At 34.6% G+C, this 26,969-nt stretch overlaps 1 protein-coding gene across 1 annotated transcript in view; it reads left to right on the plus strand.

Moving 5' to 3' along the window:
* The window catches only part of LOC129453343 (macrophage mannose receptor 1), a 51,013-nt gene that overhangs the window by 18,488 nt on the left and 5,556 nt on the right, over nucleotides 1–26,969 (plus strand). Inside the window, exons 13-27 of the mRNA XM_073859584.1 lie at nucleotides 68–183; nucleotides 2,403–2,484; nucleotides 2,609–2,753; nucleotides 3,464–3,502; nucleotides 9,515–9,678; nucleotides 10,248–10,318; nucleotides 15,342–15,442; nucleotides 15,769–15,908; nucleotides 17,218–17,320; nucleotides 18,676–18,848; nucleotides 21,743–21,811; nucleotides 22,582–22,687; nucleotides 23,626–23,858; nucleotides 23,969–24,134; nucleotides 26,077–26,229. Coding sequence (XP_073715685.1) covers nucleotides 68–183; nucleotides 2,403–2,484; nucleotides 2,609–2,753; nucleotides 3,464–3,502; nucleotides 9,515–9,678; nucleotides 10,248–10,318; nucleotides 15,342–15,442; nucleotides 15,769–15,908; nucleotides 17,218–17,320; nucleotides 18,676–18,848; nucleotides 21,743–21,811; nucleotides 22,582–22,687; nucleotides 23,626–23,858; nucleotides 23,969–24,134; nucleotides 26,077–26,229 — 1,861 coding nt within the window. The remainder of the gene's footprint in view (nucleotides 1–67; nucleotides 184–2,402; nucleotides 2,485–2,608; nucleotides 2,754–3,463; nucleotides 3,503–9,514; nucleotides 9,679–10,247; nucleotides 10,319–15,341; nucleotides 15,443–15,768; nucleotides 15,909–17,217; nucleotides 17,321–18,675; nucleotides 18,849–21,742; nucleotides 21,812–22,581; nucleotides 22,688–23,625; nucleotides 23,859–23,968; nucleotides 24,135–26,076; nucleotides 26,230–26,969) is intronic.

A 26,969-nucleotide genomic window follows, 5' to 3' on the forward strand; every position in this document is an offset into this window, starting at 1 on the left:
AATTATTAACAAATAAAACACATAACAGTATTTGTGCATCTTGGCACCTTTGATATTTATTTCTTAGATCTACAGAAAGCAGAAGGATGAGAGGAAGAATTGGTTTGAAGCACGTGACTTCTGTCGAGCTGTTGGTGGTGATTTAGCGAGCTTTCATTCAGAAAAAGAAATGAATGTTTTATCGTAAGTGCTCACATTTGTTAACAAACTGAATATATTCTTTATTATCATTAATATTATTTTGTAGAGTGATGCAAGCAGGGTTATATAACATTTTAAATCAGTTAATGAGTTAGACATTAAACTTTGTTGGCACCCTCAGCATGTTAACACTATCATCAGAACATTTCTACTGAAACGTCTCAGATTTTTTATTGTGAACTTCTCAGATTGAGTCTCAATTTAATTCTTTATGGCTAACCATAGGAACTGATTAAAATTAATTTAGCAGATCTGCCATAGGTGCTCAATTTATTTTATTCAAAAACGCTTTTGAAATTCAAAAGCCATTCCAATTGGTGGATCTCACAAATTGTGATATCTACGATGATTTGATGAATAAGCTGAATAAAGGACGGTTCACTTTTCAAATATGAACCAATGCAGAAAACGTGACCGCGCCACCTTCCTCGTTAACTGAGCCTGGGGGTGCTCCGTAACGTCTACCAGAGCCAGGGTTGGGCAGCCGATGCCTAGCCGATATCTGACCGGCTGCCCCCGTTTAATCTACTTTAATCTATATATATATACAGTCAAGCTCAAAATTATTCATACCCTTTGTAAATATGACCAAAAAGGCTGTGAAAATAAATCTGCATCGTTAATAATTTTTATCTTTACTTTAAAAAATCTACAAAAATCCAACCTTTCATTGGAGAATAATCATTTTAAAATGGGTGAAAATCTCATTATGAGAGAAATATTTTTCTCTGGTACACACTGCTCACAATTGATCATGCCCTTTTATTCAATTCTTTTTGCAACCTCCTTTCCCAAGAGAACAGCTCTGAGTCTTCACCAATAATGCCTGATGAGTTTGGAGAACACCTGACAAGAGTTTAGAGACCATTCCTTTATGCAGAATCTCTCCAGATCTTTCAGATTCCATCTCCATGTTGGTGCTTCTTTTCTTCAGTTCATCCCACTCATTTTCTTTAGGGTTCAGGTCAGGGAACTAGGATTGTCATGGCAGAAGCTTCGTTTTGTGCTCAGTGACTCATTTTTGTGTCTCTGGAGCAACTAGGAGTTAAGTGTCTTGCTCTGGGACACAATGGACACAATCGTAATATTATTAAAAATGATAAATTATTGACGTTTGACAATTTTTTATTTTTTGCTGATGTGTGTTTAATGTACAAACTAATTCATGATCTTGCATCACCACCTCTTAAGCAATGTGTGACTTTCTGTAAAGATAATATCAGACACACTAGGTCATCAGTTAGAGGTGAATGTGATTGTTCAACTAAATTTAAAAAAACAGTTTTTGGGCAATCGTCTTTTTCAGTTAGAGCAGCAGAACGATGGAATTTAACTCATTCAATTATATATTTACTTTTTCCACTTAATTTAACCACTGAAATATGGATATTTCTCTTAAAAAATACAACATTTTGAGCAAAAAGCTTAAAAAATTGCGTTTTTGTAAAGGAATTTATGTTAGAGATCAGACTCAGAATGACTATCAAACATAAAGGCAGTTAAAATAAATCATTAAATCTTTTTAACTTCCGTTTTTGATAAATTCCGTTTGGCGGATGGATAAAAGCGGTATTACACTTTCACTTTGAAATTCGTCCAGAAAGGCATATTTATTAGTTAAATATGAACTCATAAATGACGAGATAACTTGTCAATGGCGGTGAATGAGTTAATACCTGTTTATATCAGAGAAAGTAAAACACTTAGTATTTTTAAAATCACGCTTAAAGTATGGCTTAAGGAAAATCAGATATGTGATCATTGACTTAGATTTGTGTTTTTTAATGTAGTATAATGTGATATTGTATGTATTGTATTGTCTGTTTGTTTTTATATATTGTAATTTTGTAACATCATCCTGTCCAGGGACTGCAGATGCAAATTAGCTCTATAGCTAACTCTGGCACAACACTGTTGTTGTGCGTTGTCCCTGTATAAATAAAGGAATAAATGAAATGAAATGTCACAGTGGATTCGAACGCGGGTCTCTCACACCAAAGGCATGTGTCTTATCCACTGTTCCATCACCATTATCTGTTGGGGATTTGGAGCTAAAACTTTACATATGCACTTGGGAAAACCAAAGATTTATTATCTTAAAGGACTTTGAAACAACCCTGGTCGTAAGACGGAAAACACATTCTGCAGACCATTAGCAAATACAATATAATTTAAGCTTTGTCACCTGACATTTTTTTCAGGGGTTCCAGTTCATACCCGGCGTGGATCGGCCTAACTTCATTGGACAGTAATTCTGGTTTTGTGTGGTCAGATCAAACTCCTGTGAGTGATTTCTCATTACTCTCTTTCTCTATTGGTGTTGATTCGTTGAGGCTTTTCCGTCAACATTATTTAACATTTTTATCATGTTCTTCTGTCCATGATTGTGTGTTTATTTCTGTTTTAGTCCGATTATGAGAACTGGGCATCTGGTGAACCCAACAACTACAAGAATAATGAGCACTGTGCTGAATATGGCAGTAATTCTGGACGCAAGTGGAATGATCGTGATTGTGAAGCTTTTTTAGACTGGATCTGTCAGATTCCAATAGGTACACATGCAGATATAAGCAAGTATATTCAGAAAAGTAAAAAAGTTTATTACACAACTTTCTGGAATATGTGATTCTGATTGGTTGGCCGCAACATTTCGAAGTCTGTGCAGCATGAACACAGCGCTGGACATTTAAAATTGGACTCTTCTGTAGTTACATTGTGTACTAAGATCGACAGAAAATTAAAAGTTGCAATTTTCTAGGCAGATATGGTTAGGAACTATACTCTCATTCTGGCTTAATAATCAAGGACTTTGCTGATGTAACATGGATGCAGCAGGTAACTTTTAATAGCAGGGAACTATTTCCGGGCACTGCGTAATATCACTACGGCTGCTGCAGCCATGTTACATCAGCAAGTCCTTGATTATTACGCCAGAATGAGACTTTTAATTTTCTGTCTGTCTTAGTACACGATGTAACTACAGAAGAGCACAGTTTTAAATAGGAAAAATATCTAAACTCTTTGGTTATTTTTAGCGCGATGCTAATGGTCTAATCAGATTCAATGGATTGTGCTAAGCTATGCTAAGAGTGCTAGTGCCAGACCCGGAGATTAGCTGAATGGATTTAAAAATTGGTAAAAATCAAAATGCTTAACTCTAGTGGAGCTGGAAAAAAAAGTGGAATGTCCCTTTAACAAACCTCTTTCAGATGCAGGGAAGGACTTTGAAGTATTTCTTTTTTATTAAAGTTTTTTTTTACAGGCATAACTCCAAAATCCCCACCGACATCAGTCATTCAAGGTAAAGATTCACTTATATGTGTGTTATACAACAGCATTCATCTGATTCTCATGTTTTTTTTTTATTTTGTTTTTTTTAACAAAATTGAATAATTACAATCAACACATCAACAAATAGGAATAACATCATAAGAAAAGAAAATAACAAAAAAATATATATATAATTATAATGGCCCATATCAGATAAAAGAAAAAGTATACAATTACAAGAAGGCGAGGACATTATAAAATTTAAGAGAAATCACAAATTAAAAACACTGAAAAGATTATAAGTCGTGCAAATTGTGCATGTTTTGATTGCTTTCTTGTTGAGAGAAAATACAATTGTTTTTAAATACTGTTTAAACTCTTGCAAGAATACAACATAAATTGGTCTACAGTTAGAAAATTAGCATTTATGTATATAAAACCTACACTGTAAAAAATCCAATTAATGAAATGTTGGAAGGGCAAAAATATATAAGTTAAACCAATTTTCTTGTTTGGGCTTAGTTGAGTAGACATATTATTTTAAGTCTAGATAAATCTGTGTTTAAAACATTAAGTGAATGGTTATTTTCAAATTCAGTCAACATTCAGAATGGCTATGTTGACTGAACTAATTAAGACAAATCTGGTCAATATGTGGACTTATGACAGCTATGTTTCCTGACAACAAAATGCTCATAATATTACTGTTATTTGGTAACAAAATGTAATTTTAAGAGTTGTTCAGGCGTGAATGTATGTGCTTTAAGTTTAAATATGCGGTCGGTTAATATAGATAGCGTCTATTTAAAAATGTGCTCGGACACTTTCGGACGGAGATGAGCTCCAGAAGAGCTCCAGAAAATCACAGACACTTAAGCGCTCACACCCCGCCCAGCGCAGCCTCGCCTCGGCAAGCCCATCAGAAATCGACTGCTGGCTCTGATATCTTTGTGGCGTTTAAACATGCGATTTAATTCATTTTAATTTCTTATACTTAATAATTAAAGGTTTACCGGTATGTTTTAAATCATATTTTAGGATTGCACTTAAATGATATCGCTGTTGAATGATATTTCATATCTTTCACATTCGTTATAATCGGACTGCGTACTGCCTGCGAATTTGAACTTCAGAGCTGAAGGTGCGAGTGGAGAAATAGTCCCAATATCATAACAATCTTAAAACTTCTAAATATACCCGTGTGTGTACCCGTGTGCGTGCGTGTGTGTGCGCGCGCGTCCTCGCGCGTATGTATGTATGTATGGGCGTGCGTCTGTGTATTTTGAATTTAAAATGTTTTAACTCGGAAGGATCTGGATCACAGGTCATTTCATCTGAGATCAATCCGCACGCACCAGCTGGAATCACTTACTGTTTCACACAAGGAAGGACACAAGTCACCCGTTTCCTCAAGTTCACGTCAGGTAAGTGTTTGTAATTAAATGTTAATTTTAGAATATATTAATTGGCAAAGACGCAAATACTCGACGTTTTTGTAATTATATTTTTGTAAAGATATATTAGAAGTGTGTTATGTTATGTGACCGAAGTAAAGTGGAGCTATTTTAGTTAAGATAAAAAGCCTGGATAACGTTATAGGGTTGGTTTACCGGACAGAGTTTAGAACTCGGTCTTTATTATAATTGGGACATTTTTACAAACAAACCTTATATAATACAATACTGGCGTGCATTTTGAGACAAAACAATAGCACTCATATGTTAAGAGATGTCAGTAAGTTATTTTAGTCAGTGAAAAGCCCTGTCCGAGAAAACCGCCCAATAGTGTTTAATTATGTGTGATGTCTGAGGGAAATTTGGCCTAACATTAACGTTATTTAGGGAATAAAGTCTTTCACCGTCAAGCTTTATTATATTAAACATGTATTTATGTATGTTTGTGTGTTTATATTCCTCAGAGGGATACATAGCGAGACAGTCTCCGCTTGGACTGGCTAAGGAAAGTCTCCTAAATGGCCCTGGAGATGTTCTGACTGACTTTGGAGGCTTTTTGGACAATGCCCTCTATTTAAAGACTTAATTCTGTATGTTCAGTCTGTATGATAAGTGAATAAGTGAATAAAAAGCTTTTGTTTTTATGTGACTGAAGTTAATTATTTTGTTTACAACACCAGCATAAATTATTTGATAAATAATTTAAAAATGTAATTAAAAAAATCCCAAATAATAAATATTAATTGAAGTAACACTTAAAACCTTGAGTGAATACTTAAATTTTAATTGACAGAGTCTTTGCTGTAAGTTTTTAAAGATTCAACTGATTAAAACATTTTAGTTGAATGAACTATAAAGCTAATTGAGCCAACATACTTTTTTATATTTGAGTCAAATTTGGACCAACTAAAAAACATCAATCCAGGTAACACTTTGGAGACAGAAATTGAGTGAACGTAAAATTTCTGTGGAACTAGTTACTAAAAAATAATTCATTGAGCCAACAATTTATTTTTTACAGTGTACACAAATACAAAATCAGATTTATTATAAAACACGCATTTGAGTCTCCTTAAAAAAATCCAAAAATAACAAATTTAGGACTCAAGAAAAAACCTTTAACAATATTATTTGAAATAAATAAACCAACATATTTCCAAAACTGCTGAGTATAATTGCACAGCCAAAACATATGAAGAAGTGTTTCAGTGTCATTCTGACAAAAAGTACATTTGGTGTCGAAATTAGAGTTGAATCTTTTTCTTAGAAAATCTTTGGTAGGGTTTATTTTATGAAGTAATTTAAAAGAAACTTCTTTTACTTTGTTTGTAAGTAAAAATCTTTGTTGCAAGGACCATATATTATTCCAATTTAAATGATCAAAAAGTCTATTCCAATATGAAACTGCAGAGGGAGCACAAGCAACATTCTCAATGAGTATAGCTCTTATTTTATGGTTTCTTCCTTTCTTTTCAACAGAACATATCTTTCCGATAAGAGTGTTCACAGGCTCCGGTAATGAAATTGAACTCATAGTTAATGTGTAATTTTTGAAAAGCATGTATAAACCAGATGGTATGACATCCATAACAATGGCAAACTCTTTAGGAGTTACTGGTATATTGTATTTCAAAAGAAATTCAGCATATCTGAACAATATGCCTTCTTTATCAAAGAGCTGCCCCACAATATATATTCCATTATCAAACCAGTGCTTATAGAACAAAGACTTATTTTTAAATAAAATATTCCTATTGTTCCAAATATAACATCTGTGGAGGGAAAATTATGCTTGTACATAAGATTCCAAGCCAAAAGAGCCTGTTTGTGAAAGTTAGAAAGTTTAACAGGAAGTTTTTGAATATCATAATTGCACATTAAAACAAAATGTACTCCACCCAATTGTGAAAAGATTCTCATGTTGTTTGACTTTAGATCTATACATTTTAAGCTTGCAATTCCATGATCAAACATGTTATGAGAGAAAACTTATAAAACTTTTAAAGATTATGCTTTTTAAAAAAAACATCAGTACACAAACTTTAACCAGCACTCTTAAAATAGACATTCACACACACACAAAAAAATATTTGGCTGTATGGTCGAGTGTTTAAAGGGGTCATGACGTGAGAAATTAAGTTTTCCATCAAACTGAAAGTTCATTACGACTGCCACTAGGGGACAATTTAGAAAGACAATGGCAACATTTACATGTGCCAAATAATCTGTTTGTAATGTATTGATGGCTCAATCGGATTAAAACGTTTTCAAGTAAACAACTTAATCAGGACGACTGAGGTGGACCGGATAGAATGTACATGTAAACTAAAATTTTAATCAGATTTTAACTGTATATGGTACATGTCAGTGGCGGATGCAGAACGTGACATATGGGTGGGCATGGATTAAGTCCGGGTGGGCCTGAATCTATGAGTGTCACTTTTGAATAAGAAACTATAACAAGTCTATAAAATTCGTCAAAAGTTCAGAACACTAATTTAAACAGCATACACACACACCCGAACTGCACGTCACATTTTTGACATTATTGATACTTTAAATTGTAATGCAAAGTGACACTTTTTGGTAAAAAAAATATTGGGCTCTCATAGCCTACAAAAAAGAACCTGCACACAGTGACAGGAAATATAAATGAACCCAAAAAAACCTTATACTTTTTTAAATAACCTATTAAAGTGTTTAAATAAATACGGCTACTAAATGTTTAAAATGAAGCTTCTAACATCATATTCTCTTCATGCAAATCACTAAAAATATATTTTCGTTCTCACATATTTAAGTTAACTTACTAAATAAAGAAAGAAAAAGGGAATTGCTAGAATAATGTTAGACTCTGGGGTTAAACGAAATGACAAATAAATAAACATTTAATATACTTTTTGATGAGCACAAGAGCAAGCCTACTCGTGAAGAGCGGAGCCGAGGAGCGCGCATATCAGACGTGAACGAAAGGAATAATGGATTTAATGCTTTCACTTCATTTCCTGACAGTTTCACTTGTTAGTGAGGATAGTAATGACTAACAAGATGACGCCGAATTACATACAACATAATTACCTAACTAAATCTGAAAGAATGCAAACACATAACAATATTTTTTCCTCCGCCCGACGGCCAAGGCGCATCATTTTTTTTTAGCCCGACAGGAATTCGCCATAGCCCGTAATGGACGTCGGGCAAGCGATTTTGCGAGGTTTGTTTTGTAGAAAGACTTTCTTTAAAGTGAATTTCGTTTTGTATAAATTGTATATTAATATTAATCAATGTTTAATCAAACAATTGCCTCGATTTAATAAATAAGAAGCAAACCAAGAACGTCTGTGGTGTGGATTGAAGTGAACCCACTATATTTCCACAGCCTACACGTCTTTCTGCTTTAATGCATTTCTTAAATTAATGTCTCAATTACACAGTAGGCTTATAGTTTGTTATGATAGGCTATTTGTTGCTTAAAAGCAATAAGCTATATTGTATAAAGTGCAGCAATAAACGTGGCGTGACTTATAGTGCTGCTATATCGCTATATCAAACAACATCACTATGATCAGATGTTTTCTTTCTATTTTTTACCCCGCTGTCATATTTGTTGTGCGTTTATGTTATTGAGAGGAAAGCGCGCAGCACATATTTATAACGTGTTGTTATTCAAAATACGTTTTCTACTTGCTTGCAAAAAAAAGTTCTCAAAGTGATCATGGCTGAAAACTGCTCGGGAATATTTCATTATAATGCAACATTCAACTGCTTTAATAGTTTTTAAATAGTTATCAGGCTTACTTATAATTTTACTGTTTTAACATAACATGCAATAGATAAATTACACCACATAAAGTAGTATACATGTCTAACTATACAGAGTAGTATTTTTCACATTTCGGATTGGGCGGGCCAGCTGTCAATCTGGGCGGGCCCAGGCCCGCCCATAGCTCCGCGCCTGGTACATGTAAACTATATTGTCGTAACCTTTAATCGGATTAAATTCAGTCGGATTGACAAAATTTGCTGCATGCAAACATAGCTAATGTAAGGGAGAGGAAAGGCATTTTTATTATTTATTTATGCAGAGGTTTTTCCATTTATGCATATTTTACTTGAGAGCAATGAAATATTCTGAGTACCCAATTGATCTCCTTTATCTGTTTTTTTTTCTTTCTTGAAAAAGTCTTTAACCCTTTTGGGATTTCTCTATGCACCCCCCATGCAGCGCACTACAGTCCTATACTAGACATTTTTGCATATGAAGAGTTCAGATCCAAAATCCTGAACCCAAAGTGCATCTGACATAATTTCTTGTTAATTAGCAGTTTGTTTATAAAACTGATATTTCTGAATGACCTGAGAGCGGGATTAGGCAGATTTGATTTGAAAGTATTTGATAAACGTATAATATGTGTCGACAGCATTCGATTACAATAATTGATCTTATTTTGGACAGAGGTGCCTCGTTTAGTGGCTTTTGAATCTGAACTCATCAATATTATTATTTTTATTAACAAAGGCCAATAAACATTTTGAAGCTATAGATCACATTAAATTAAGGATTATTGTCCTTTTTTCTCTCCCTATAGAATATAACGAAACATCTGATGGCTGGATTCAGTACAATGGCAGTCAGTATTTCATTAATCTTGATCTGCACCCTATGGAAGAAGCTCGTGACTTCTGTAAGAAGAACCATGCTGATCTTGTTGTCATTACTCGTCAGACTGAGAGAAGGTTTTTATGGAAGCAGGTAAAATAAATAAATAAAATACTTTATTATGGCAGTACCATACAATGTAAATGCACAAAAAATGAAACTAAAAGTTAATAAAAAAAAAAAATTAATCTTTGGATTATTTGCATTTTCTCTCATTTTCTTAATTTTACTTTTACTAAATTGTAATTTAAAACAAATGAAAACTAGGCAATTTATTTTTGTTATTCTGTTTGCGTGGGACGTACATTACCAGGGGGTATGACACACACTCTGAAATTTTACTGTAATGATAGTAATAATCGCACATCCACGTCCAGTCAGTATTGAGATTGATCCAAATCACTCTTTTAAAACATGTCCAGTAACATATAGGTATTAATATATCACCTAGTTTTCATTTGTTTAAATTTTCATTTAATATTTATAAATATGAATACATACTGTACATATGTAAAGCTGTTAATAGGTAAATAATTAGCATATTATTCCTGTCAACATGTTGATATTATATGTTTCAATGTGTATAAATCATAAGTAAATGAATGTGTGGTACAACCACACGTTACGTAAAAATACACACGCATTCTCATGTTGTTTTCTAGATATCCAAAAGTAAAGGATCACAAACTCAGTACTACATCGGGATGACTGTAGAGTTGGACAAATCATTTAGGTGAGTTTGAAAGACAACAACACAGGGTGGATGCTAAACTAAGACTAAATAAGCATACAATATGAATTATATAATAAATAAATGTAGAGCAAAACCAGTTGTTATCACAGAATAAAACACAAAAGAGTGATCAGGATCACATTCAAGGGATTTATTTGCGATTATAATCATCTAAATGTACATACAGCTAATATGCAGCACTTGAGTAAATATCTGGACATGAAATATTGATCATTTGTAAGAAAAGTCCAAAACCTATAAATAGAAAATCTCATAGATTTGATTATTGATGCATATTTTATTAAATGTATATTTGAAAGTATTAAACTGCATTTATTAAGACTCTCAGGTAACAGATGAGGTTTTGTTAATATTGATATCGAAACACTAACATGTCTCACAGGGGCGTTGCTAGACATAAAAGCTCTACTGGGGCACGGCCCCCAATTATTATTTTTTTTTTCTTGAAAGCCTGTGGTGTGCAAGATACAATTTCCTTTGCTTAACCCACTATTCCAACATTGCAACAAGTACTGGGAAAGACAAACATTTATTTAAAAATATTTAAGTATCATCTTCATATATACATATATACAGCATTATCAACATGTTTAAAGGCATAAAAAATGATTAATAACTTCTTTTTTTATTTTTAAGAATATTTTCATTTTATGACTGCTACTAAAACAATCTATCTTAGTTACTGCTTATGTAATGACCTAGAGCTAGTGAACTAAATATTAATTTCATATCTGAAAATACAGAACAGTATAACACAGTTTTTGTATGTGAACAATGCAATTTTTTAGACTATTGAACATAAGTTTTCCTGAGATTTTTCCTCTAATGTTTGAGCCCTGACAGGGTAAGATGTTATGTGTCTTTACTCCCTTAAACTCATCATCTCTCATTTTTGCTTCCGTTTTCCTGCTTTGCACAAAACATTTCTGCTGTTCATCACATGCGTCAATGATCGGGTGAAAATAAGATTTTCATTATTATTTAGAAACTTACTTTAGTCTCGTCATGTTTTCATAAACCAACTCAATCGCGTGTTTGTATACGGCTGCGCACGGCAAAACAGTCGCGCACGGACATGAATGGGTGCGTGGACGCGGACATGAATTGAGGCGTGCACGCGTCAGTGCGACTGCTCAAAAGTGAATTGGGTAACTACATTGCATATAGATCCGTTTTGCCGCGATTGTCTTTGTAAAGGAATATAACTGCTAAAATGTAAACTTGAGATTTACACAGGGGCACAAAAGATTTACACTGAGGCACGTGCCCCAGTAAAAGGGGTCTAGCGACGCCCCTGATGTCTCAACTGACCAATCAGAATAAAGCATCCCAGACAATAGAAGTGTGGTATTGTGAATAGGAAAGAGTATGAACTGAGATTGTGGGAGAGAGTTTAACTCTTTCCCCCGCCAGCGTTTTTAAAAAAAAGTTGCCAGCCAGCGCCAGCATTTTTCATGATTTTCACAAAAGTTTAATTCCTTCCAGAACATTTTCTTCTTTAAATATATAAACAAACAATATATCAAATGAAAGAACGGACCCTTTGCTTAAAAAAAAAATCGTTTCATCCTACCTTCATTAGTTCTCTTTTTATCACCTTTTTTGTAAAATCTTTATGTTTTTTTGGGGATAACTGTGTTGTGTATTTACATAAAAAAACAAGAGCACACCGAGTGGCAAACAGTTCTCTTTACTCTACATTCTCAGCATGCACAAAAACTTCCTCCTCGCCTGCCTACTTTCATATCTAACATAACAGCTCCATCTAGTGGACATTTATCAATTAGCAACATATAAGAGAACACAACAAATTGGAAATCAAGGAACTAAAAAAACAAGAAACTTGGATCACTATTACAGGATCAAGTTAAAGGTGCATTAGTAAGGGCAAGAATTTGCTCCATAAAGGACATGGATGCTCCTTCTTCTTTTTTTTTCAATCTCGAGAAAAAAACTGTTCAGCGAAAGCAGCTGTATCATCTTCGTCGTACTGATGGGGCCATAACATCAGACCCTGCTGAAATAAAGAAAATCGCGGTTAACTTTTATACAGATTTGTATGCCGCTGAGAATTGTGAATTTGAGTATATGTCAGACTTGCTGAGTGACTTACCACAATTACAAGAAGAACAAAAGAAAGAAATGGATAAACAAATCACCTTTCATGAAGTCACAGAGGCAATGAAACAATTATCTAGCGGTCGTTTTCCAGGGATAGATGGACTACCCGCTGAATTCTATCAGTCTTTCTGGAACATAATAGGACATGACCTATATGAAGTATTGTTGGAAAGGATTCAGAACAAGAGAATTCCAATGAGCTGTCGAAGAGCTGTCCTTTCACTGCTTCCAAAAAGAGGAGATTTGTGTCTTCTTAAAAATTGGAGACCAGTCTCTTTGTTGTGCATGGATTACAAAATACTTTCAAAGTGCTGGCTAACAGCTTGAAATGTTGTTTGGACCTATTGATTCACTGTGACCAAATATATTGGGGTGGTTTCCCGGACAGGGATTATTTTAAGACAGGACTAGATCTTAGTTTAATTAGGAAATATAATTTTAACAAACATCTTTACTAAAAACATTACTTGTGTGCATTTTGAGGAAAACAAAGGGCACTGACGTATTTTAAGATGTCAGTGCAAGTTGTTTTTAGTTTGGAAAGCTCTTACATTTATTTTAGTCTATGACTAGTCTAATCCCTGTCCGGGAAACCGCCCCATTGTGTACCCGATAGGACAATCACAGACAATATTTTTTTGCTTAGAGATGTCATTGAGTTTAACCAATGTAATAATTCTGATCTGGGTGTTCTATCACTTGATCAGGAGAAGGCCTTTGACAGAGTCAATCATATATATCTCTTTGAGACACTTAAAAAGTTTGCATTCAGAAAAAAATATATAATGTATTTAATTGTTTTATTCAAGTGTTTGTAATTGTTAAAGCTGGTGGAGGGTTAAGTATACCAATAGCAGTCTTGAAATGGATAAGACAAGTCTGTCCATTGTCTAGCCAATTATATAGTATTGCCATTGAACCGTTATTATGCAGGTTTATGTAGAGACCTCCATGGAATTTTATTTTCTAGTGAAATGAGAAAAGTATCTGTGTCAGCATATGCAGATGATGTTACTGTTTTTATTACGGGGAATGAGGATGTAGAGGTTTTAAAGAGAAGTATTGAAAAATATGAGAAAGCATCATCATCAAGAGTTAATTGGGGAAAAAGTAATGGGCTTATTGTTAGCAACTGCAGGGATGGATTAGAGCCCCCAAAACTACCAGGTGGATTGTTGTGGGGTCAAGAAGGGTTAAAAATGTTGGAAGTCTTTTTAGGAAATAAACATTTCCAAATGAAAAATTGGGAGGGAATCTGCTTGATTATTAAAATGGAAATCGCTTTTTCCACTGATATCGTACAGCGGAAGAGTTCTGGTTATAAACAACCTGGCCGCCTCTACTCTGTGGCACAGATTTGCTGCAATGGAACCGCCAGAGGAATTAATCTCCAGAATACAAAAGACATTTGTGGCCTTTGTTTAAAGCAGAGAGCATTGGATTCAAGCTGCCACACTGTACCTTCCTGTGAGCGAGGGAGGTCAAGGTTTGGTTGACATTCAGAGCAGGATCCGCTGTTTTAGACTACAAGCAATACAGAGACTTTTGTATCATAAAGATGTGGCATGGGTTCAAACTGCAAGACGGATTTTACAGCAAGTTGATGGTCTTGGGTATGACAGACATTTGTTCTTAATGGACTTGAAAAATATGAACTTATCTGGACTTACAACATTTTATCGATCAATGATTCATGCTTGGAGAACTGTTTTCAAAATAGAAAGAGTCTTTGATGAACCGGGGAGCTGGTTGCAAGAAGAACCGTTTTTCTCTAATTCACTGTTGCAGACAAGGCTGTTGTCATCTTTAAGTATACAGACTTGCTTGAAGAAAAATGGAATCAAGAAACTGGGTCAGCTCTTGAATAAGGACCGGTGGATACCTGTGGAGACTCTCAAGGAAGTAACTGGTTTAAAGTCTCTACGATTAACAGAAAAAATGATGGAAGAGATCCTTGTGGCATTACCAAGTAGCTATAAAAAGAACATTACTGAAGGTTTTCAGTCGGACAATGAACCAGACTTCCCAAGCATCATTGTATCTGCATTGATTGTTGAAGAACCAGAAGAGGAGTTGGAAGGATCAATTTTGTCATTTGGTACTCCTGAATTGGACTTATTTGAAACAACATCGAAGAAAGCATTATACAATGTAACAATTAAGGTGATGCATAAAGACTTTTTAAAAAAACAAAAAGCTTCAAGGTGGCCAGGTATGTTGGAATCAGACTTTCTCGTGAGGGACAGGTGGAGGACCCTGTATAAGCCTCCAGTAGAGAAGCGAACAGCTGATCTACAATGGAGGATTATTCACGGGGCAATAGCCACAAACAAACATGTGGCACACCTAAATCCAGCAGTTAAATGGGGATGTTGGTTTTGTGGGAAAGATGAGGATTTAGAACACTTCTTCGATGTAAGCGATTGAAAGTTTTTTTTTTTTTTTGGGGGGGGGGGGTATTTGAAGCGTTTAATAAAAATGTCTCAGAACAAATTTTTATATGAAGAGTCAAGTACAAAAAAAAAAAAAACTGGCAATTTGGAAGACCAGGAAAAATCAAGGTTTATGTCTGTCTAGTACGGATGCTGAAATGATGTTTAAGAGATTGGTAATTAGTAGATTGAAGATTAAATTTGCATTTTACAGCCTTAAAAATGAAATGGGTTTTAGCGAGTTGTGGTGTGTTGATGATGTTTTATGTGTTGTTGATGAAGGACAGCTGTTTTTGAATTTCTAAAACCAATTTTAATATGAATTGTTTATGGTTTTAAAAATGTTGTAAGGTGTTTTGTTCTAAATAAAAATTTGTCAAACCCCTTTTGTAAGAATTTGTAAGAGGAGAAGTTAATTTAATAAAACACTTTTTTTTGTCTGTTTGTAGTTGGGTGGACGGTTCACCTGTTGTATTCACTGCATGGGAACAAAATGAACCAAATTTCTCCAACAATGATGAGAACTGTGTGGCCATTTACAAAGGCTCAGGTAAGAACTTCTCATCACAACTGTATATGATATAGCAAATAGATGAAGAACAACATCCACTAATGCTGAGGCAGCTATTCAAACTTGCTTCAGAGACATCACATTCAAATGATAGTCTGTTGATTCAGATTAAATTAGTTTTGGAGCTGACCTTGGAGGAAGTTTTCTCATTTGCATTAATGATTTAATTTTTACCATTAGGTTTGATATTTCAGAAGCTTGTTATAGTACAGCAATATTATATGACACATATATAGTATGTCTTGTCTAATGTCTTTGTTTTAAAGTACACATGATCTGTTGGATAACATGTATATGTTTTTAAGGATTCTGGAATGATATTAATTGTGGTGTAGCGTTACCCTCGATCTGTAAAAGAAGTGCTAATTTTGTCAACACCACCATGTCTCCAACCACTGTACCAGCAGGCGGCTGCGCTCCTGAATGGACTCTGTTCAGAGGAAAAGTAAGAACCAATACTGTCCAAATACATCTGCTTTGAACCAGTGTTTAAATTTTGTCCTGGAAAACCTAAAAGTTATAGTGGCCGTGGCCCACCCTGGCCACCACGTAGCTCCGCGACTGCGTAAAGTACAGCATACATGCCATCATTGGCTCATCCCATAAGGCAAAAAATTAAATATTTTTAAATATCATTTTAAAGAAAACAAAAATGGCAAAAAATATGTGTGCTGAAATATTTAATAAATATTTACAATATATATATATTTTATATATATATATATATATATATATATATATATATATATATATATATATATATATATATATATATATATATATATTAAAGCATTTATATTCACGTTGCATTTAAAGAAAAAAATGTAAGTTATAAAATGTAAAAAAGGTTTCATATAAAATTAAATATATCTTCAACAGCAGAAATATGCTAATAGTCTTATATTTTCTACATACATTTTATATTTATTCTACATTTTATACAAAATTTGTATTTTTTGTTTAGGAAAAACGTATTTTTTGCCGTATTGGTGTAAAATTAGAAATGTATTTGTTTCCCCTAAAATTAATTTTTAAATTGGTATATGAAGGTTAAAACTAAATATTTTTTTAATTTCAAAAATATATTTAATTAAGCTTTACCCTTTTTACAAAATGTATTTGGCATATATTAAAAATAAATGTTTGGCCAGAGAAATTTATTTTTTGCTATATGAAAGAAAACATTTGCAGCATTTTTGTCAAATCAACCTATATTCTTATGTTACTTTAACTTAAAAATTAAAGTTACAATTAAGTTAAACAATTTCAACTTGAATATTATTTATACAGTTTGCCCAAACTTAAAATAATAGTTTGAAGATGGAGATAAAAACGGCTCATTCTGAGGTAATAAAAACAATACAGTTCATTGTGTAAGGTCCTTATAAATTAATAAAATATTATATTGCATTTCTGTCAAGAGATCCAATTTGCACAATGCACCTTTAACAATAATATAATTTATTAGTATATGTTAACAAGCAGGAAGATTTCACTTTAATTTCTATCTTACTGACATTTAAAATCTAAAGACAAAGTGGGATCTCTTGAATATATCACCAATAATAACATTAATATTACAGTGTGTTCAGTGACTAACATGATGTATTGCAAGATTCATAGAAATGACAACATAAATATAATAGAAAAACCCAACATATTTGACAATATTTAATCCATCCTTTCTGGAGATCAGCACAAAAAAAATGAGAAGAATTATGTGAATAACTCTGAGCGTTTGTGTTTCCAAATAGTGTTACAAGTTTTTCGATAATAAGATGTTGTGGCATGAAGCACGAGATCACTGCATTTCTCATGGAGGCAATCTGGTGTCCATTCGGAGTCACACAGAGCAATGTGAGTATAACACTAATGCTGTTATCTGTTCATCTCAATTTATTGTTTAGATAAGAACCTGCTTGTATCATTGTGGTGCTTAAGATTTCAATTACTACCATGTATTCTCTGGTAAAACAAGTCACTGTGGATATTTTAATTGTAAAAATGTTAACTACTTTAAATATGTGACCTACAGTATAGTGCTAAACCAGCACAGATAGTGGCTGTACTTTAACTGGAGTGTGAGTGGTTTGTAAATAAAATTACAAAAAGTTTCACTGATGTTAAATGAATATAGCTGGTACTAGGGTTGTGCCGATAGACGATAGTATCGTGTGTCGACGATCTTCAGACATATCGCCAATGGCAGGCTTTCATGGGGATAGTCATGACGATAGTTGGCGAATGGTTATTATTATTATTATTATTATCATCATAGTTTTATATTAACACCCACAATGCATGCTTTTCCTCACATGAGGGTTTGTGGGCTTCACTTTACGTGGAGAGCTTGTAAAGAGAGAATTCCTTCTTGCACGTACCTGCACTTAATGCGCGCGTCTTGGTCTCCTTCTACCACTAAATCCAGCGCGCCGCGTCATGAGCAGCTGCGCTTCTCTCTGTCTCACGTGCACGCGCTCTCGCGTCTGTCCGAAGTCTAAACATAAACTAAAGTAGTAATCCTTATTTATTTGTTCAGTTTAATGCGTTTCATGCGAGCTGAGGCAAACTTTACTTTTTGTTTAAAATATGACCGGCTGCATATTAGCGCCTCTCTCTCACTCTCGCGTACGTGCAGAAAGCTGCGCTCTGTCCGAAGTCAGATCACTAGGTATTAATCCTGTTTATGATATGCATTTCAAGGAGTTGTAGCAACACCACCGTCGTGTTTAATATATGATTGTGTTTAAAATATGATCGCATTCTGCTGGACCGATGCGTTTAAAAAGGCACCTCATGAGAGCACCACTGCTTGACACGTGTAGTCTTCTGCAACAGCACTAAATAAATGCATTGAATTGTTTGTATGTGCGTGCACGTGTGTGTGCGTGCGCAGATGCATGTTTTTACAGTTATTAAGTAACGTTAATCATGGTTAGGGTTTTAATGACGCGCTCGCATTAATGGCATCAGTTTTAAGAAGTTTGCGGTCATGAAGGTGTTGCTCTTGTTCTGTTTTTGTCCACCAATCAAGGGACTTGTTATAATGAGTAAAAAATTAACAAATAAAAAAACTACTGCCCCGCCCCCCGATACTATCGTGTATCGCCGATCTCACAGGCTGACGATAGGACGATCTGAAAATAGGGCATATCGCCCAACACTAGCTGGTACCTTGTGTTAAAAAAAAATCCCTTTGTTTGCATTCCCAGGTTTTCTCACAACTTTACTGCTAAGTTCTGTTGATGACGTGTGGATCGGTTTAAATGACATTGTCTCAGAAAGAAAGTTTGTCTGGACTGACAATCGAGCTGTCAAATACACAAACTGGCTCAAAGGTCAACCTTCATCAAGTTTACAGTCAAGACGCTACATTATTATGGAGGTAAGTGTGCATGAGTTTATTACAAATAATAAAAATAAAGTACATTCATCAAAGCTTCTATTTTGTGTGTTGTGTATTTGTTTCAGCAGTCAGTTTTCTGTGTAATCTTACATTAAAAGCTTTGGGTTTGATCACAGCAGTTAATATAAGCATCTCATTATATGTTCTTCTCACTGGAAGCATTTTAGGGTTTAACTTTAGGGTTCTGATCCTAGTTGTTAATTTTAACGTTTTACCATTTTATTAACTCAATGGATCCTTAAGTCTTTTTGGCTTATTGTATCTTGGTATCATCCGAGTATATAAAATAGAATCTTGCACAGTTAAAGCATCTGATTACGATTCTTGTTTATGCAGGAAAAACTGCTTTGTCATTCATACAGTTGGTGCTAAAATTTAGTTCATAATCATAACATTTTGTCCAGTTTTGATCATTCATAAAACTTTACCAATTACGGTAGATATAAATGTATGTACTTAACATGAGTGTAACACTTCCATTTGTTACAATTTTGATATTAAAGTAAATCTTTAACAGTGTCTCCATCGGACACGAGCGATGCAACAAGGATTGACAAGACTAAGGGCCCTATGTTAACGATCTAAGCGCATTGTTTAAAGCGCACAGCGCAACGTCTAAATGGGCGTGTCCGACTCCACTTATGCTAATTTAATAATGGGAAAAATGGTCGAAAAGGGTTGGTACAATTTTTTAAATAAGAAATGGGAGTATTTCGGGCGTAACGTGCAATAAACCAATGACAGTCTCAGCTCTCATCCCCTTTAAAAGCCTGTTGCGCTGGCACTATGTCTAACCCTATTTAGATGACGGACTTTGTAAACTGAAAAACTAAGCGGAGGAAGAAGATCACCAGTTTAAGATTAATGTTAAATAATTATGTTGTTTTCACTTTTATTGAAATTGTTGTTTTTTGGATTAAAACTTTTAAAACCCGTTTTCTTTTAGTCATGAAAGTAAGAAAGCAGGCTTTTAATTGCTGTAAATGTATGGCTATCCAATATAATAAAAAATAAATTACAAGTATGTAAAAAAAGGTTTGTACTCTAAAAATACTTTATTTGTAACAAACAGGAGATAACGAATTTACAAAAAAAAAAAATCCGTGAGGTAGCATTTAAACAAACATTTAAAACAGATGCATTTGTGCAAAGCATTTATTTACTTACCAGGCTACAGGTGAAGCAGCTCTTTGCGCCTTTTAACGTCTCATAATTAGTCCTCATTTATGTCCAAGAGACTCAATAATAATCTTTTACATTCAATCCTTTAATCTTTCATATGTAAAAGCATTTTTGTGCTGCGCATTCATGTACTATGTGATAAGCAAACCAGCGTTGTTGTGCCGTTTATAGGCGCATATTAATAATGTGCTCTTTAAATAACAAAAACATATTGCGCCATTGACTTAAGACTTTAGAGCAGGTTTTTGTTGGTCAATGGCGTAGTCTATTTTAGTTGCCTCAAAATAGCAACGCGCCAACAATGCGCCTGAACACACCTCGTTTTCAGACCAGAACGGCCATGGGCGCAAAAGGGGGCGCAAATGCATTTGCTATTTAAACAATGCGGCGCTAAACATGAAAATTATAATTGCGCAGGGTGGAAACTAGCAAATGACACTTGCGTCGCGCATTGCGCTGCATTGCGCCGGGTGTAAGATAGAGCCTTAAGAGATCTCTTTTAGATTAAGAGACACCACTTTTACTTATCACAAAAACATTTATCAGCAAACAAAGAAGGTAGTGGATGGTTGCACATCTTAATACATTCCTCGCCACCCTTTTTTTTATGTCGCCAGCATTTTTTTTGTGATTTCACAAAAGTTTCACAAAATGCCTCCCAGGGAAATGTTCTTCTAAAAATATATACACATACAAATATATTAAATGAAAAAACAGACCCTCAAAATGGGAAAAAAAAACGTTTCATCCTATATATTCTTCTCTTTAATAAACTCTTTAAATATGGGTATATATTTAAAGGAAATAATTGCATTTTTGTGCAGAAATTTTGTTAGAGATCAGATTCAGAATGATTATCATAAACATCCACGGAGTGTAAAATTAATAAATCGTTTTGTGGGTCAGTCTTTTTATAAATTGGATGGATAATCGCAGTATTACAGATTATCATAAAAACTCATCAGGAACACGTTTTTCCAAATGTTTTCTCTTAATTGATGATATAACTTGTCAATGGCGGGGAATGAGTTAAAGAAGGTTCTAGTTCTTTTATTTATAGAGCACATTTTACACAGTCACCAGACTGACCAAAGTGCTGAACAAGGCATACAAGTAAAACCAAACATGAGAAAACAAGATTATCATAAAGAATCACATATAAAAAGAATTAAAATACAAACAGGCCAAGCGCATGAGAATGTGCAGTACATGGATCGCAATTTGTCAGTTGACAAAACACAAATGACGTATGCCAATGGACAATATGCCTAAAACAACACTATCTAAGGTGGCTATACCTGTACCATCATTCCCAAGAGAATCCCTGCAAGATGATTGTTGTTAAATTGGCTTATTCTGGACCTTCTAGACCAGTGGTCGCACATGTTAAGATATAGTTTTGAGAAATCCGAGGTTGGGGATCTTGGGCATGAAAAAAAGGCTGGTGACCACTGATCTAGACTAAAAATGTTGTCCTTGTTCAGCTCAGTGCATCCTTATAGTATCTTCATCAGAAGAGACTCCTTCAAGAATTTTATAATAAACACTTTGGGTTCTGTTCATTTCTAATGACAAATCTTTATAAGATATTATAAGAAAACTATTCATTTTGATCTTAACTGTATACATGAATATTTAAATGTTGAATGTTAAAAACCTGTTCCTAAAATTCTAATTTTTGTGTCTTCTAGGAATTACTGAGAAGGAGATCTTTGTACCCTTATTCCAGATTTCCCCATTACCCCAGGGTTGAATATAAGGTAGGTTTTTATGTGTTTTTGATCGTTCCCAAACAACCTAAGTATAGTTTGAGATTTTAAACCATTTTCTGTAATATTCAGATAATTTCTTCATGGTTTTTGAACTATGAACTAAGTGATTGCTATTGTGTATATTGTTACTGGTGCCATAATTGCAAGAAGTAGTGTATTTCAGCTGTTTCTTTTGCTATGTCTAATATGTCCAATATATAAGAGATTATTAGACTTTAACCTGGATTTCAAAATGTACCCACTAACCTCTATAAACATTGTCCTTAGGCGATGAGGGACATATAGTATGTAGACGTTTCTTTAACTCTAACTGGCATTGTGTCAGCAATTTTTGGAATTTATTATGAATTTGTGACCCTCGACCACAAAACCAGTCATAAGTTGCACGGGTATATTTGGAGCCATAGCCAAAAATAAATGTTATGAATCAAAATTATGGATTATTTTTTATGCCAAAAATTATTAGGATATTAAGTAAGAAATTTACAAAGTATCTTCATGGAACATGATATTTGAATATTTAACAAATGTATTTATCATTAGTAATATGTGTTGCCAAGGACTTCATTATGACAACTTTAAAGGAGATTTTCTCAATATTTTGATTTTTGTGCACCCTCAGATTTTTAGTTTATTTATTTAAGCTGGTTTATTCCAAACAAGTTTATTTATTCAGCTGTAAAATGATGTAAAAATGTCCCCGTTTGACTGGTTTTGTGGTCCCAGGTACCAAATAATCTAAACTCTTTTTCATGTAGGACTATGACTGTGTTGTGATGGTTAAACACCCAAAGAAGTCCACTGGTATGTGGAAAGTTGAAGACTGTGAAGATGAGAGAGGTTTCATTTGCAAGAGGAACACAGGTTAGATGAAGACAAGAGATATTTGTCCCTATCATACACCCAGCACAATGCAGGGCAGTGCACAACGCAAGTGTTTTTGGCTAGTTTCAGCCTAACAAAGTTATAATTTTCACGTCCAGCTAAATTATAGAGCATTTGTCTTTTGGACACAAATGAGAACAGATTCAACCCCACCGGTTTATTGTATATGACGACTAATATTAGTAATATTTTTCAAAACACTCATGGCTCTGTACCAATGATGAAACTACTTTCCTCATGTTTGTAAATTGTTCACATCCTGTTTGTTACAAATATAAAGAATTTTTACTCATGCCACCTTTTTGAATATTTGTAAATTATTATTATTATGAAACCATTTGAGATTATAGTGATAATGCATCATACTTTATCAGCAATTAAAACCCTGCTTGTTTTACTTATTATGCCATTACTGAACAACTTTTGAAGAGAATCAAAGCTTTGATTACACAAATAACGTTTCAATAAATAAAAACAATGCAATATTTTTAACATCAATTTTAAACTGCTGTTCTTCTTCCTATGTTTACAGTTTTTCGCATGCAAACTCCGCCAGGTAAATAGGGAAAGCGCCTTGGCATAAGCACAACTGGGGATGGGAAATGAGACTCTTATTGGCTTATTGCATGTTACACCCAAAACACGCCCATTTCTCATTACAAGAATAGGAAAAAAAACTTATTAAACTTTGCACCAGCCACATTTTTCCCATTGTTAATCTAGCACAAGTGGATTCAGACACACCTTAAGTGCTCTTGTGCTATGCGCTTTGACCATGCAATCGCTTAGAACATTAAAATAGGGTCCTTTATACCTAAAACATTTTCCAACAATTAGTGAAGAAAACACATGAGTTTATGGGTGACTTGTTAATCTCTTGCTGTAGATAATCTGTAAGTATTTTGTTTGTGTTTTAGACTCTCAGCTGTCCGCTCCAGTGACCACAGCAGTACCACAGAAATACTTCAGTCTGGGCAATGATTCATATAAGGTCCAGCTGGAGAAGATGAGCTGGGATGAAGCGAGAAGACAGTGTAAAGCTGATGATGCTGATCTTGCGAGTGTACTGGACTCCATCAGTCAGGCGTACACCAGCCTACAAGTCGACAATCTCAAAGAACCTTTGTGGATCGGACTCAACAGTAACCTGGTAATAAATTCATCTCTCTTCACAATAAACACATTCATGTAATATCATATACTGTATACACACTGCAGAAATGAGTAAGGTATATGAGTGTGGTAATGTGCTTTCTTCAGGCAGGTGGACGCTATCGCTGGGTGGATAACTGGATCCTAAGCTACAGTAAATGGGCTACAGGAGAACCCAAAAACAATTTAGCTTGTGTTTATATTGACACGAATGGAGACTGGAAAACTGCAGCGTGCAACAGCACATATTATTCCCTCTGTAAACGATCAACAGGTATTTCATTCTACATATAATCATTTATATTTAGATAATGTTTAGTTGCTTTGATTTCAGAAATATTTCCCCATTTATTTTTACCATTGAGATTTTAAGAAAATCCCTTACAAGTTCGATACAATCTAGATCGTTTAAAGATGAAACTCGACAGCCAGGGTGCGATTTGTGAAAAAAACAGAGGGGGGGATGTTTTCATGGGGGTCGATTTTGGTGATTTCTTCACGAGTCATTTTGTACCCACCACTAGACTTTTGGTTACATTTTTTGGACTGTTTTCAGTGGTCGAGGAGCAATATAAGAGAGAAATTTGGTAATCATTGTCCGACCTAACAAAAATCCATTATTCATTTTATAATTTTTTATATTTCTAATTAAAATATTTCTTATATTCAGAAATGCGCTCTCCGCTCACAAGCTCTGATCGGAACAAACCCGATCCTCATTGTCTGTTATATTTGCGCAGAAACATCAAAATATATCCAGCTTTTTAAAATGGTTTTAAAACTAAACATTTAGACTATTTTAGCACAAATTATGAGCTTATTGACATTTTTTTATAATTCTTGACAAAATTAGGATATAGTAAAAGTTTTTTTTTTTTTAAGTTTTAGGTGGGCCTGTTGAAAAGTGGGGCCATGCCTGAGCTACAGGACAACGTCTTTCAAAACATAACCTGCGCGAAAGAGAAACAAATAAATGCATCTCTCTCCACAGCACATTTTCAAAACATTTTAATTCATTAAAAAAATCATGAGAACATGACCTTCATTACTGCATTTGGAGGAATTGTAAAAAAAAATGTTTTCGTATTAACTCATGAAGCAGCCTTACGCAATATTTTTACTCTAATAGCTTATCTTTGAGCACGCGTTGATTATGCGTGACACGGTCTCAATTTGCGGGACGCATGAATTAGGCTTCAAACGCTATGCGCGCACGCGCTACGCGGGACGGGTGGTCACCCTATAGCCAATCAGATAGCGCAGTGGGTGGGACATTGAGCAAGTCTGCAGGTCTGAGTGGTGAATACAGAGAGGCCGTGCGGCAGCTATATCAGAGCCAGCAAAAGTAGCACAATCAAAGTAGCGCATTTTATAATAAAATTGACTTTAATCAAACCACGGATCCGTGATAAGTTTTGTGATCCGTCTCGCCACTAGCACTGATCACTTTGAGGGGTGGATAAAAATAATTAAGCAGAGGCAGGGATACATTGACCAAAAAGGGGGAAATCCTACGCACCCCTCCCCCCGGCAAATCGCACCCTGTTGACTTTGCCTTTTTTTTGATAATTTGAAAGATTTTAAAATGAGAGATATTTTAACTCTTTCCCCACAATTGACGAGTTATCCCATCAGTTAAGAGAAAACATTTGCATGAGAAAGTGTTCTTGATGAGGTTTTATGGTTATTTGTAATACCACGATTACCCAATAAAGACCTGAAAGCAAAAATATTTTTTATTTAAAAAAAAAATGCTGGCTGGGAATGAGTTAAAGCAACACTATGTAGTTTTTTAAGCTTTAAATAATGTCTCTAAAATTATTTCAGTGATAGAACAACTTTTAACTGGACAAATTGTACTGTTGCTGCAACCTGAGCAGCCTCCTAGCTGCTACAAGCACAATCTGAAAGTGGCGGTGGAGGGTAGAGCACACAGCCCCACCCCTCCCCCTGCCTGCAGAAGAGTGTCTGATACAAGGCACTGTTGCACTTTTCAACCACATGGGGGAGCTGTAAGTAATTTTTACATGGAAACTACATAGTGTTGCTTTAATGATATAAATTTTATGATATGGCAGGAAATATTTGGAAAACTGATTTTTTCTTTTCTCTTTTTTCTTTGATCAATTTTCTCTTAATTGATCAGATAACTCGTCAATGGTGGGGAAAGAGCTAAGAGAGAGATTTGATATACTAACCTCTCACATGGTCTACAGTTTTTGCCCCTACAGATCCTCCTCAGCTGCCGGGTAACTGCCCCGAATCAGATCAGACGAAAAGTTGGATACCATTTAGAGGACACTGCTATACGTTCATGACCTCCACGAGAGACAACTGGGCTCAAGTCACAGTAGAATGTATAAAAATGGGTAAGACGCTTCATCCTCCTCCCAATGAGATTATTAAAGGTGCTGCAGAATGTAAAATTGTATAGATGAGTAATAATATTGTGAGCCTTAAACGCGACTGTTGCATCCTTCTTATGTAAATCTTGTGCAGCACGCACTTATTTTACATGAAACATGATGCACATAAGTTGACATGACACATATTTTGAATTTGTGCCCCTCCGAAGAGAAGTTATCGGCCACCACTTTTGTGACTGCTGAGTTATGCTAGTTAATGCTGTATGCTAGCATTTTTAGAATTAAGCTACTATTGACGTTGCAGTTTCGTTTTGCAGGTATATACTAAAGAAACACAAATAACTTAAAACTCAAAAAACTTTCACTTCCAATCTAATAACAATTGGGTGTTTCTCAAAATCTGTAATCAGAACAAAGCTCAACATTATTATTCATGACCCTTCCAAATAAGGTAATTACAGCCCATTTAATTCTAAGAAAAATCCCAGGGTTTTAACCGTCTTTAGATCATTTTTGCACATGATAAAGTCACAAACCTTCTATGTAAATATCAGAGAACAATTTAATAGATTATCACAATGCATTCTTTGGCACCTTTAAAAATATCAGTTTTCCCAATATTAAAAGCATTTACATACATTTAAATTGGACACACACAGATTGAATTCACTCATTTTGAGACCAAATTTTACTCCTCACATCTGAATGTGCAGTAAATGGACAAATGTTTTAATGTTACTGTG

This window comes from Misgurnus anguillicaudatus, chromosome 21 (genome assembly GCF_027580225.2).
Source record: "Misgurnus anguillicaudatus chromosome 21, ASM2758022v2, whole genome shotgun sequence".
Classification (NCBI taxonomy): Eukaryota; Metazoa; Chordata; class Actinopteri; order Cypriniformes; family Cobitidae; genus Misgurnus; species Misgurnus anguillicaudatus.